This window comes from Carassius gibelio, chromosome B10, assembly GCF_023724105.1.
Source record: "Carassius gibelio isolate Cgi1373 ecotype wild population from Czech Republic chromosome B10, carGib1.2-hapl.c, whole genome shotgun sequence".
Classification (NCBI taxonomy): domain Eukaryota; kingdom Metazoa; phylum Chordata; class Actinopteri; order Cypriniformes; family Cyprinidae; genus Carassius; species Carassius gibelio.
Window position 1 is genome coordinate 13,538,768 of NC_068405.1, and position 14,231 is coordinate 13,552,998.

A 14,231-nucleotide genomic window follows, 5' to 3' on the forward strand; every position below is an offset into this window, starting at 1 on the left:
CTTTCGGTGCTTTTTGCTCCAAAATTTATTGGTAAACGGGTTCAGTGACTTTGGTTTTCAAAAAACACAATGGACCAACACCAGCAGATGACATTGCACCCCAAATCATCACCTACTGTGGAAACTTAACACTGGACTTCAAGCAACTTGTGCTAAGAGCGTCTCCACCCTTCCTCCAGACTCTAGGACCTTGGTTTGCAAAATAAATAAAAAACATGTTCTCATCTGAAAAGAGGACTTTGGACCTCTGGGCAACAGCCCAGTTCTTCTTCTCCTTAGCCTAGGTAAGACGCCACTGATGTTCTCTGTGGTTCAGGAGTGGCTTAACAAGAGGAATACGACAACTGTAGCCAAATTCCTTGACACTTCTGTGTGTGGTGGCTCTTGATGCTTTGACCCCAGCCTCGGTCCATTCTTTGTGAGGTTCACTCAAATTCTTGAATCGATTTTGCTTGACAATCCTCATAAGGCTGAGTTTCTCTCAATTAGTTGTGCATCTTTTTCTTCCACACTTTTTCCTTCCACTCAACTTTCTGTTAACATGCTTGGATACAGCACTCTGTGAACAGCCAGCTTCTTTGGCAATGAATGTTTGTGGCTTACCCTCCTTGTGATAGATGTCAATGATTGTCTTCTGGACAACTGTCAGATCAGCAGTCTTCCCCATAATTGTGTAGCCTAGTGAACCAAACTTGAGAGTCCATTTCGAAGGTTCAGGAAACCTTTCCAGGTGTTTTGAGTTGATTAGCTGATTGGCATGTCACCATATTCTAATTTGTTGAGATAGTGAATTGGTGTTTGTTTTAGTTTTTTTTTTTTTTTTTTTTTTTTAATGTGAGCCAAGATCATCACAATTAAAAGAACCAAAGACTTAAACTACTTCAATCTGTGTGCATTGAATTTAAAGTTTCACAGTTTCACACATTCTAATTTATTGAGATGCACCTTTATGTAGGGACACTGCAATCAGCATGCATCTTTATCAGAGCGAATTGAACACTGATTCGTTCAGAATATGTGCAAAAACAGACTGGCAACATGGTTTCTTAAATGTCAGTTGCATAACTTTATTTTTACTGAACTGATATAAGAACAGCACGATCATACATAACTACATCTTTTATAACTTGAAGTTGATATAAAGCCAACTCCATCGGTCATTATCTTCAGAGTTTAGACAGGCCTGTTGCACCTTTTCTCAATCTCAGAGAGTTGTGTGCCTTAAAAAAAGATGTTTCTGGGTTTGCCATCCCAGATATAGATTTACTGTCTTACAGAGAAAGAATTGTTCTTGCTGTCACTGTCTCATAGCTCATGATCACTGGCTGACTCACAGTGTGTTTTTAGCGAGTTCTTTGTTCTCTCTCTGATGTGCTGACGACCTCCTCCTCAAAGAGCTCTGCAGGTGCCTCAGACAGATTTATAGCTGCTGTAATTATCCATGAAAATGCTCCTGGAGGTAAAACCACAAAATATATCTAGTGCTGAGTACTGTGTTCCTAACTGAGTAATGCCGTAATATTCTGTGAGTGAGTGAGTATGCATGCGTGAATTTCACAAAAGCAGTGCGTTATGAACAAGTAATAAGCAAGTAAACAGCGCCCCCTGGAGTGTGCTACGAAAACATGCAAAGCTACAGCTGGAAAGGAAAATAATGATGGTGAGAAAGATCGAGGAGAACATTTGTTTGATTGTCACTCTGGAGATTGGATTTTGTTGGATGAAAAATCACGCTTCGTGTCACACTAATTAATGCCAGGTTTGTAATTAACCTTCAAATGTGTGTGGTAGACCTTAAAGGAATATTTTAGGTTAATTACAAGTTACTTCAAAATAGCATTTCAACTCATCTCACAGTTATATATGAAAGTATACAGATAAATATGCATTGGCAGTACAAACAGATGTGCAGATGTTAATATTTTAATGAAACTGCTTACGATCCCAATGTGCTCAACTGCGTGATTTTAATACATCTCACAAATCTAAGGGCATCAAATCAACTGTTCCAACAAGACAGTTACGATAAATTTAACATGAACTGAGATAAAGAGAGTATAATATATATATTCAATGAAAAAGATAGGCCAGGCATGTCACAATGAACAAATGCAGACAATAAGAAGTAAAACTGCCAAATTTAGCACTAAAAAGAGTGACAGAGTGTAAACAAAATGGCATTTTAACAATCAGATGGCGAACCATTGTTATAGATACTGAAAAGCCGCATACTTTTATCAGACACTGACATATAAAACATACAGTGAAATACTGTAAGAAGCACAGCAACCAACGTGCATGAAAAGATAATGTCATCACTTTCAAATAGGCAAAATATATGCAACATCATTTATTTAATATATCATATAAAAATAAAAATGTATAATTGTGTTTTGTAGAACCTAATGTAAAATAATACTGAGCACTTTTTCACAATTTATGTGTCGATTTGGCATGAAATACAGGCCTATTTTAAAAATCGGAGAGTTCCACACTCTTATAAGTTTTACGGTCTAATAAGTATCAAATTTGATTAAAAAACAAAAACATGAAAGGTCTTTGTGCAATCAGTCTCTACATGAATCAAAAGAGCTTTGAAGTTAGCAGGCACAGAATCCATGGGCTGTATTACAGAAATTTCCTGTCTTCTTATTTTATTAGAAAAAGAAAAAAAAACTCAGTTCTCTGTCGGATTACCATGGTTACTAAACAGATGGGATAAGATTCTGAGTTAGGATGTGTCTCTAATAAAGTTAGTGATTGCTTTATAAACCTCTAGAGGAAGATACAGGTACTACAAACTACAGTAGAAAAGCACAGTGTGTACAATGTGTGTTTACAGAAGCTCACAACAGACTCAACCGTTCGAGGAGAACCACGGATAAGGAGAGAATGAAAAAGAGTAATATGGCGTATTTAGCGAACAGACAGAGATTTTAAAGCCATAGATTTTAAATCACACTCATTATATCAGACTGTTTCACAGAATCAGTTTTCACTTTTTAAAATCAAACGGAGCAAGGTCTGTTTACACAGGCAAATATGATCTCAAATCAGATCCTGCTGTGACTTTTACACACGAGGTTAGAAGATATCCAGCTACTTCTCATGTCCGTTGATGTTCTCAGGAAGCAGACCCTCCATTACAGCTAGTCGAGACTCCAGAATCTGGATCCAGAAAAGCCAGATGAACAAAGAGGTACAGCCGAATGCTAACACAGAGGTAAGTTTGCATTAACTCACCAGGAAAGTAGGACTAAAGGCAATGAGGGTTTGCATGTTGGTGCTGTAATAGCCAAGAACATAATCCCCAGCCAGCAGGGGGAGCTCATTTTTATTCATCTGGACCTTGAACAGGAAGTGCATCACTCATGTCAGTGCTTGTATGGCAACTTTTAGCATCATGCAACTTAAATACACACAACAGTTTCAAATTTCATTTTAGATGTAACAGAATATACATTTTTATTAATATTCATTATTTTCTCTTCATGCACCAAAACTTTTAGTCCGCCATACCGTCACGACTTCGCCGTTGGCAGCCACTTCATCATCTTTGACCCAAGCGAAGGTGGAGTAATGGGAGGCACTTCTGAAGCCAATCTGCACACAGAGATATAAATCACCACTGGTTAGTGACCCGCTTTGTGATGCAGATCTCCTTTTTGTCCCTTTCTGTGTTTTTGTTCATCCATCAACTTCTTTTTTTGTCTGTCTCCCTCTCACCTTGTACAATCCGATCCAATCCCAGGTTGAAGACTCAAAGTTTTCTAGAATGGTGTAGGTGAATGTGGCATCTTCATCTGCACTCCAGTGTCCCTCCACGGTTAGTTTGACTAGAGGCGTCTTCACCTTTTTTCTCATCTGCATGAAGAGTTCAAGACCAATTTGGACTAAAATGTCATGTAGACTGAAAGGTAGATATATTTAAAATTATAATTATTAATGATTATAGTTTAAGCACATTTACTTCAACAGCTCTTCGTTATATGATTGAATAAATGTTCAGGGAATACATAATTCATACCTCCAGATCGAAGGTTGCAATGACGGGTTTGTGGTCACTGACCCCATACGAGACATCGCAAGTGTACATGTCCTGCATCACCTTAATAGGATACTCATCATCGTCAGCTGATGATGATGTCGAACTATTCTCATCCACAGTCTCTATAGCTTTGGGTTTTATCCTCCACAAGATACGATCCGTCCAGGCAGGCTTCCGCTTTTTACCACTAATCATTGACCCATGCAAAAAAAAAAGAAAAAGTGAAGCAATCTAAAATAATACTGAAGAGTGAGATTGTAGTCTTGGAGAACTTAAACTTATTATATTATATTGGTTTATAAACTCTAAAAAAGTTTGGGGTCAGTAAGGGGTCATTTTATTTTAAAGAAATTAATACTTTTTATTAAGAACGTAATACTAATTATTCAGCAAGGATGCATTAAATTGGTTAAATTAAATTAAATTGCTGTTCTTCTTTGCTGCTATTTCTATAATTCACTATTCATCAAGAATCCTGATTGAAAAAAAAAGTCTATTAGTTTCATCATATCAGCATACTAGAGTGTTTTCAGAAGTAATGATGCTGAAAATTCAGCTTAGCCATCACAGGAATAAATTACATTTAAAAAATGTTAAAATAGAAAATATATATTTTTAACAATACTGTTTGTACTTTCTTTTTTACTAAATAAAAGCAACCTTGTTAAGTTCAAGAGTCTTCTTATAAAAACATGTAAAACCTTGCCTACCCCAACCTTTCTAGATAGATAGAGAGATAGATAGAGAGATAGATAGATAGATAGAGAGATAGATAGATAGATAGATAGATAGATAGATAGATAGATAGATAGATAGATAGATAGATAGATAGATAGATAGATAGAGATGTGTCGTAGTTGTATGCTGAGAATTCCATTTGAAATTCCCATTTTCTTGCAGACATGCCACCGATATGCTGTGATCTACTTCTACAATATGAAAGATGCAAATGCATCAAACACCAGCATATCAGAGCGAAACATGCTTTCTACACTCTGATATGGTGCATGTTATGTGACAGGTGCAAAGCAGTTCTCCGTGACAGCTGTTAAAAGCCCAATGACACACTGACAGCATTTCATGGATGTGTGGCCATGTATTAAATATGACGGAAGGGCTGGAGTGATTGGTTTATACATGATTTCCGGCATTTTTCAGAAAATCCCTATTTCACTTTTTCCACCTTGACTAGTAATCTTGAAATTAAATTCAAAGTTTGAGCTGATCTTTCCATTGGAGACACAGACTTCCTCTGCTTCCATTACGGACACAGCAAAACACCATTTCCCAAACATATTTCACTACCCATATAACAATTCAGACAACAGGTGACAGCTAAATGAGAAAAAGATCTGTGCTGAAGACACTTTAGTACACAGACACAGATTCAAATACTCTGTGGTGCGGAAGACCTCCTATATTCAGCCATTTGTGTTTGTTGGGAAATACAATTCCCTTCTTACAAACATCCTACATGGCCATCTCATCTTCAAACCAGACATACTACAACAACATACATGTCTTCAAAGCTGACGGCAGCTGGCACACAGAAAAAAAACAGATCACAGCATTACATTGTGTAGACATGACTGAAATGCTTACTGGAGCGTCTGACAGGAGATTATGCAAAGATTGAACGCTGAGTGAGAGGAGCGCAGTGTTTTACAGGGATGTGATGATGGGTGACAAGAATTCTGGGCGATAGTGCTTAAGGTGGAGATAAGGTTATGCGACAAACACAAATATTTCTTAGCATTTCTTACATAAAGCCAAACCATGTCCTCGGTGCTCTGTGTGGAGAAAGAACGACCGTGAATTCCTTCTAAGAAACACAATAGACTTTCAGGAAGTTGAGATCTAAGACTGTTTCCACTTTCATGCATTGAAAATAGTGCATTTCTATGTTTTTATAACAAGTAAAGTGTGTGAATGTACCTTGTGTCGTAAGTCTCGGAGAAACGGTCAAACTTATACGTGGGTTTAAAACACAACGGTCCCTCCTCAAACTCCTGCAGAATAGGTTCTTTTTTCTTCATCATAGTCAACTAAGAGCCAGAAATCGGTGGAATAGAATAGAATAGAATAGAATAGAATATTAATGCACTTTATTTTACTTTATTGGAATAAAATATATATGATTTATAATCAGCATGCTAAAAGCCATTGTCTTCATAAGAGTGTGTACAGTACAGTATATGTGCTATCTTTGTTTGTGTGTTTGTCTGACCTGATCTCTGTCCCACAGCAGGTTAAATCGGCTGTTGTTGACTGAGGAGCGGAGAAAGTGCATCCCATGGTCAGCGATACGAAAGTTCAGATCACCGAACCAGAAAACGAGTCTGACATGCGGGAACAACAGCAATGTGGGAACCATGAAGTATGTGAGAGAGCCTGAACGTGAGCAAACTTCATCCAGCATACAGTAGCACTCACTTGTGGTCAAGCACTTGTGGTGGGTCATTCTACAGAAACGTCCACATTTGGTATGGCAAGATCTCTTAAAATTGATTTCTTTTTCTAACATTTAAACTTAGACCACATTATTAGATTACCCTTTGACTTTATGAGTACACATAAATTACAGCTTAATGATTTTTTATTTTTTGTGTGCATGTATTTAAAGACCGCATACACCATTTTTTTGTCACTGGTGTTACCTGACTTCTTTAGCGATATTAAAAGTGTTTATGAAATATTTTTTAATTTTTTTTTTCAGCACATGCAGTCAGAGGTACAGAAAATTAATGATGATCTAACTAATACGGTGATTATGTTTTATTTATTTTAATCAGGTTGGTTAAAAGTGTGACTGACTGATGTTAGTTCAATTGCACAACCATGTATTTGCTATAACAATGAAAATATTTGAAAAAAAGGTTTTAAACAAGCAATAATAAAATCATTTAAAGCTTAACTCTTAAGTGCAGCAGAATTCAATGAATTTAAAATGATCATTATGCCACATATGACAGATTTTATTTAATGTGAAAGAAAAAAAACAGTAACACCAGTGACACAACAATTCACCAGTGACATACATAACATATACAAATGACTTATTTCATAAGAACTGAAATCAGAGTTAGAAAAATATTATAGACAACATTTTAACTTAACATTTTAACTTAATTTCTTCACCATTTCATATCTTCGTTTCTAACCGATGATCTTGTCTTTCAGTTTCTCTATTTCCCTTTGTTTCCTTTGTGCATCTCTCCTACGTTGTCTCCTCCCTTGTTGTAGTTGTCTGTAAAGCAAAATATTTTTTTGAAAAAAAGTTCTCACTCATTTAACCCTAGCTTGAGTGTGTGTGAGAGAGATAGAGAGAGTGTGTGTGAGAGTGAGCGAGAGAGAATGCTCTTGTTTCTGTATCATATCAGGACACAACTCTGTGTAATGACATGGGTATGACACAGGTATTACAAGGAGAGAGTGACTTATGAGGACATAACCCTTGTCCCTATTTTTTAAAATGCATATAAATCATACAGAATGAGATTTTTTGAGAAAGTAAAAATGCACAAAGTTTCCTGTGAGGGTTAGGGTTAGGTGTAGGGTTGGTGAATGGCGATAGAATATACAGTTTCTACAGTATAAAAACCATTACACCTATGGGATGAACACACTTTACACAAAAACAAACGTGTGTGTGTGTGTGTGTGTGTGTGTGTGTGAGAGAGAGAGTGAGTATGAGTGCGTGTGTGAGAGTGTGTGTGTGTGTGTGTGTGTGTGTTCAGGATCAGCATCCCTACGCTTTCTGTATAGTCGCTGTTTCTCAGCTGCGCTCAGTTTAGGCATACCCTCAATTTAGAAATACATGACCAAAGGAGGATTAACAATGACAAAGAAAAGTTAGAATCTCAATTTTAGTGCTATTTTATGCAAAATAACTAAATGAATAGTTTTGAACAAAGTTTATCTATAACAGGGAGTCACTGGTGTTACTGATCTTCACTGGTGTTACCCATAAGGAAGGTGACACCAGTGACAGTAACACCAGTGACAATTTTCATGAAAACTGCATTTTACAAAATGGCTGCTGCAAGGTATCAAACCACATGTTGTCAATCATGGTGTACTCACTAAATTAAGTAGTTTAATCCATTTGTATTCTAGTTTTTTACAATGCCCAAACAATAAAAGAGGTCATACCAGTGACTTCAACTAAAAGCTTCATATGAAATCATGAGATAAATGAGAAGATTTCTGATAATTGAAAAGAGACAGTGGACTTACCATGGGCTTCTCTTCATAGATCTCCAGAAAATTGGAAGAAGAAAGTCGAGTGATGTCATCAGCGTGATTGTTATTTCAAAATAAGAGCTTTTTTGTTAAACGGTAACACCAGTGACACAACTCCAGGGGACCACTACTTTCATTATATATTTTATAATATATATTTAGCATTTTGTTTTTTAATGTAATTTACATCATATATTTTATAGTTATGGACACATGGTTGTATTTTAAATGGAAGAAAACACTGTTTTTGACCTCAAAATAAAGCATTTTCCCTCTGTACATGACTGTGGGGACGAGCACTTCTGTGGTGCTTGGAATTCTTATTAATTAATAAAAATCAAATATTGCCACATTGATGGCTCAAGAAAGTGTAATTGTTCAAATAACATATTGTTTCATTTTTAAATATAAAAAAATTGTAAACCTAAAGTATTTTTCAAGTGTAATATTTCTGTAAAGGCTAGGGACAGAAAAATGGACATTTCCGTAGAATGACCCTGGTGTGTTGTACATATCGAAGTCTTGTCTGTCAAGTATATATTCAAATTCGTCCATGCGTTGCAGGGCGTAGTTCATATGAGCTGCCAGATGACAGTTCAGAAAACACAGCATGTGACCATAGAATGAGAAACGCACAGACACACCGCCTTTATTTCCCTGTGATGATAAATAAAAATGCATTAGTCCAGCTGAAACTTCTTACAGTAAACCCCCATGTCATACTCACATATTCATACCTCTTCAAGGATAGGTGTTTTTTGTTTACCCATTTTTACCTTTTTTAACCATTTTATTTTTTTACAGAAATTAATACCTTTATTTAGCTAGAATGCATTAAACTGATCAATATGACTTTGAAGATTATGCTATTTTGCCATCACAGGAATATATATACGTGTGTGAGATTATAAAATGTAAACCTTTGAACAGCAGAATAAATATGTCAGTTTTGCAGGAAAATGCAATTAATGAAATTAGTGTATAACGGTAAGTGTAAATGTAAAGATGTAAAGGCTATACCATACCCAGTATCCAAACAGGCCTGTGCGGGTGTATGTACTTTGGATGTCTCTGATGAAAGGCAGGTGGACCTGCTTTGCAAACAGTATCAGCAGCAAACCCTGCATCCTCACTGAAGTCACCTGAGGACAGCAAAAAAAAAAAAAAGCCTTTTCATATGTCAAAGCTTCAGTGCATTTCTCAACACAAATGTCACACGCCGCTTTGACCTCCACATCAAAACCGACAGCATCACAGAAAGAGGATTTTAGGAGGTTTCTCTGCAAGAGAGCTATATTAGGCCTTACACAGTGGAAGAAAAAAAGAGGAAACATGTATTTGAGCTTGGAATGGATAAGAGTCCTTGATACGTCGATGTAAGAAAATAAGGAGATTGGTCTTAGAAATTCCTGAGATTTTTTGGCAAAGTATAATTCTGTTTTTTTTTATTTTTTTTTTATCAGAGCTAATTAGTCGTGAAAGGCAGAATGGGACGGGCTCACATCAAATCTGTGGTTATGGTAAACAAATGTGCTGGTGTCGAACAATGCCTCTAGTGTTTTCAATGGTCTGCAGCGAACAAGGGAGCTTAACAAGCTTAATGAGGAGATGGCTCATCCTGATTTTGTCTCTCTATTCTGTAACAGTTACAACTGCATATAAACATATGTAAGGACACTCAGCAGTATTGAAGGCAGAGATGCACAGTTTTTTTTTTTATTCTGTACCTTGATATATCCCATTGGTGCCAGAGTATCCATAAGAAGGTGACTCCATGAGTCCTCATAAATTAGATCAGAGATATACTGCACTGGAGTGGCATTCACTTCCTGTAGACTACAGCACAAACACAATGCAAACTTACCAACTGAATAAATTCATTCTGTCTCATACATAGACTATATATTCTGAAAAAAAATATATTTGGTGTAGGATTTACTTTGAAATAATTTTAATTTAGAAAATGCTAGTAAATTTCACAGAAAAAAAAATGAAAAGTAACAACAAGTGAGAATGTGAAGTAGAAAGAACATATAAATACACATTTATACTTATTTATATATACACATTTATGTATGTATATGTATATTTTTTCACTCAGAAATAAATACAATTTAGTAAATTTTACACAAAAAAAATAACAAGAAGTACTGTAACAAGTAAAGTAATGTGTCTTTTTTTACTAGAAAGAACATACAGTATGTTTAAAAAAAATATATTAGATATTTTCAATATTCATTTTTTATTTTTATTCAATAACCATTTTATAATCAAAACCATTAATCATTAGAAAATCATTCAAAAAGATTTTTGTGTACAACGTTTATAATAACAAGATCTTTCTTGAGCACCAAATCAGCAAATCATCAATTAGAATGGTTTCTGAAGGATCATGTGACCCTGAAGAAAATTTCATTTTTAAAAATATTAAGATAGAAAACAGTTATTTTAAATCTTAATGATGTTTTAAAGTATTATTGTTTTTACTGTATTTTTTACTTTCAAAAACATTTTTAAACTCTTGCCAAACCAAAACTTTTAAAAGGTAGTGTATTAGTTACATGTTTAATTGACAACCCAGGTTTTTTTTTTTTTTTTTTTTAAATCTGCTGATCATGTGATTCAGGTGACGTTAACTCACCCAATCACAAAGAGGTCAGCGGCTGGCTGCGAGTCAAGCTGCAGTAATGACCTCACATCAGCTGGTGGCTCTGCTGTGCCAACATTCCATGTGACCATGTGCAGCCTGAACAAGAGAAGAAGTCAATTAATGAATGAATTGGGTTCATATGATCTGAATATCTGAGAAAAACATTTGAGAACGTATAAAATTAAAGATAAAAATGCAAAGAACTTGCTGGCAAACCACCAACAAAATCCACTTCTTCTTTCACTTCAACACAAGTCTACTTAAAACTTATTTTCAATGACTCAGTACACCTGAAGGATTCTGTAGGTGTATTTTCCACAGAGGCAGAAGGCTACGTCAAGCGTACAGAACACTTCCTCATTTGCCTCATCATCTTAGCTAAGATCCTCCAAGCAGACGAGCAACTGAGCGAGCCTCTGGTAAAGGACCACCCGAGATGAAGAAGACGTCGTGGTGGACGTACTGTCAGAGCGCACACATGGAACATCAAATGTGTCCGACGTCTTTTTGCTGTTCTCCCAAAACAACTGATCATCTGAAGCCTGATTCATCCAATCCAAGAGATCAGCTGAAGTGAGTAGATTTATTATTTGATTCTCTATTGTGTTGCCTTCAGATGTCTAGGTGTCTAAGAGCTGGTTTAGGTTCAGCAGGGGCATATATTCCAGGTTTTGTTCAAGGGACGCCACATGCTCCAAGACACATATTTCTCAGATCTACTCAGAAACAGAAGTTTATCATTCCCTTTTTGTTGATCTACATGATCTCATTGCATCTTGTTGCGTGAATGGATGTGTGAGTAAAAGCATGTGTTAAGGAGATTATGAAGTGTAATCTGGAGCAGTACAGAGCCACGTGAATGATGCCGGAAATACAAAATGCAAAAATCCCCATCAGCCCTGATCTCCAAATCGATGTATGTATTGTTGTAAATGTCAAGTAAATGTTGGCCGATGCTAATCTGCTTTATGTAAGAACTGGCCTCAACATTTTGAATATTTCTTGGACTCTACAATCAATCAATCAATAAGGTCAATCATTTTTAAAGATGTGAGAGCATATGCCAAACTTTGAAAACAAACTTGCATTAAGTTAACTCTAAAAGAGAGCTCAATTTTACTACCTTGAAGTCAAATGCAACTATATCGGAGTTGAATTAAACTCCTATTTTTAAATTAAACTACAATGTGGGAGGTTGCATTCCATTGAACAGAGTTATCAACTGTGGTTATCTCTGTCATAGCAAAATAAACGGATTCTTACTCATAGTATTTACGTTTATGTTATTTAGAATTGTGTAAATATATTTATAAACAAATTATTTTATTAATTTTATGTAAAATATTTAATTATAAAACTAAATATTTGTATTATAAAAAAAATAAATTTGCCAACATTTTTTTTGTTTGCCAATTTGTGCTACTTTTTTCTTTTAATCCAGATTTTTTTTACTAATTAAACAAACTAATAAATAAGTCTAAAATAACAATAATTCTGAAATGCAGGATAACTATCTTTCCATCCTGTTGCTAAATAATACAGTCACATGCAAATTCTTAGAAAGCATACAGCAGTAGAGAGAAAGAAAAAGAGCAGGTGCATAAAGACTGGCAGCTGGTCTTGTGACAAATTGTACAACTTTTAAGAGAAACGCAAACATTCACAATTTGGTTTCCGTGCAAAAGAAACTCCGTAATGCTGGACAATAAACCAAACTGAACACATGGAATGCCTTTCACTTCTCAAAACTCAGTTCTCTGAGTCCCATTTCTTTCACCACACTCTTGTTATTTTGAAGTGAAGAGGGGCTCATTTCAGTGATTTAGGATGATGTTACCTGAAAGCCTGATGTCCATCCCTGGATCCAACACTTTGTGCGCTCATACTCAGACCTGTGCACACAAACATCATGTCAACAAGCATGCATGGTAATTCAAACATGAATCTAATCTAAAAGAGTTAATCCTGTCTCGTCTTGATCTGAAAAGCTTTTTAAAATGATGAAATAAAAATCTGTAGGTTTACTGATTATTATCACTTGGAGCCGTGATGCCGCTCTGTTGCTATGGATACGGGCGAAAGTGACTTGTGTTCGCAATGTATGTGCTCTGAATAACTTTTCTGTTCTTTTGATACTAAAAATACTTTTGTTTTGACTTAAATACTTGTTCAAGAAGGGGTTGTAAATGTATAAACGTTTTTCCAAAAAGCATAATAGTCTAATCTAATTCATCATTTGTTTTATGTAACGAGTGCTGTTTGTGACCGCGTTCAAAAATGAAAAAAAAAAACAGCCATCGAATAAACTTCAAATATTTAGAGATGTTCAGGTTAAAACAATACGAAACTAAACTAAGCTCATCTAAAGCTACCGTGACGAAAGCAAAATTAAATTTATGCTAATTGAAAATAAGAAAAAATCTTACCTTTCAGTCTCGGTGTTGTGGAGATTTTGCAGGTGTCTTGAATATCTATTCCGTGCTTATCAGGTAATGTTATAGGACAGTGAGAGAGTTTGGGGTTTGTGTTTACACCCCTTTACTTCCTCGCTGTCCGGCCAATCCTCAGAAACCTCTTAAAGCCGCAGTACTTGATTGTTTCATCACATAAACGCCTGAAAGCTTTAGCTCAGTTATGAAAGACCTGTGTCTAAACGATTTGTTATATGTCGCAAACCTTTTTGATTAGGGAATGAAACAGAGCTCTCTGTACATTTAAAGACTTGATTTTAGGCTTAATTTAAAATCCATGAACTTGTTTCTGGTCACTATATCATAATGGAAATAATGTGGTTTATGCAGATGCAGTGGTTTTAGTAAATGACACATAAGGTCTTTTTGTCAGAGTAAAGAGTAATCTTGACTATTTCTTTGCTGTAAACATGCCAGCCTATTAAAGCTGATCTAAAAGAGGACCTCTAGGACCAGAGATTAAGGGTAAAATTCACCCATGGTCCATTGCTTTCTTTAATAATATCAGAGCTGAACGAGTAAATTTACCTTACCCTTATATATACATATATATAATATAAAATTGCTACTGAATTAATAAATACATGTAATAAACAATTAAACACGTTACATACAACTGCAAATGTGAAAATGAAATCCAAATGTCTAAATCAAGCACATTCCCCTTTCTGAAGGCCTTATAAGAAGGGGTTAGTTTAATCTGGCTTCATCTCTTCAAATCCTGATTAGGATGAAAGTTTCATTTAATGAGGGGGGGGGGGGGGGGGCTTGGGGGTTGCACAGTGATTCTTTTCTTGATGATTTGTGCTTGTTTATGTGT

At 35.7% G+C, this 14,231-nt stretch overlaps 1 protein-coding gene across 1 annotated transcript; it reads right to left on the minus strand.

Annotated features, from left to right (window-relative positions):
* Nucleotides 1-1,948: 1,948 nt before the first annotated feature.
* On the minus strand, nucleotides 1,949-13,546 carry inpp5kb (inositol polyphosphate-5-phosphatase Kb). Its single transcript, XM_052566484.1, has 14 exons — nucleotides 13,367-13,546; nucleotides 12,778-12,832; nucleotides 10,932-11,036; nucleotides 10,018-10,126; nucleotides 9,316-9,432; nucleotides 8,804-8,947; nucleotides 6,482-6,504; nucleotides 6,276-6,387; nucleotides 5,984-6,093; nucleotides 4,028-4,235; nucleotides 3,727-3,864; nucleotides 3,520-3,603; nucleotides 3,244-3,348; nucleotides 1,949-3,168 (listed from the first exon to the last, which is right to left on the minus strand). Exons 2-14 carry the CDS (start codon nucleotides 12,822-12,824, stop codon nucleotides 3,100-3,102), a joined length of 1,371 nt encoding a protein of 456 aa, XP_052422444.1. The 5' UTR covers nucleotides 12,825-12,832; nucleotides 13,367-13,546; the 3' UTR covers nucleotides 1,949-3,099.
* Nucleotides 13,547-14,231: the final 685 nt, after the last annotated feature.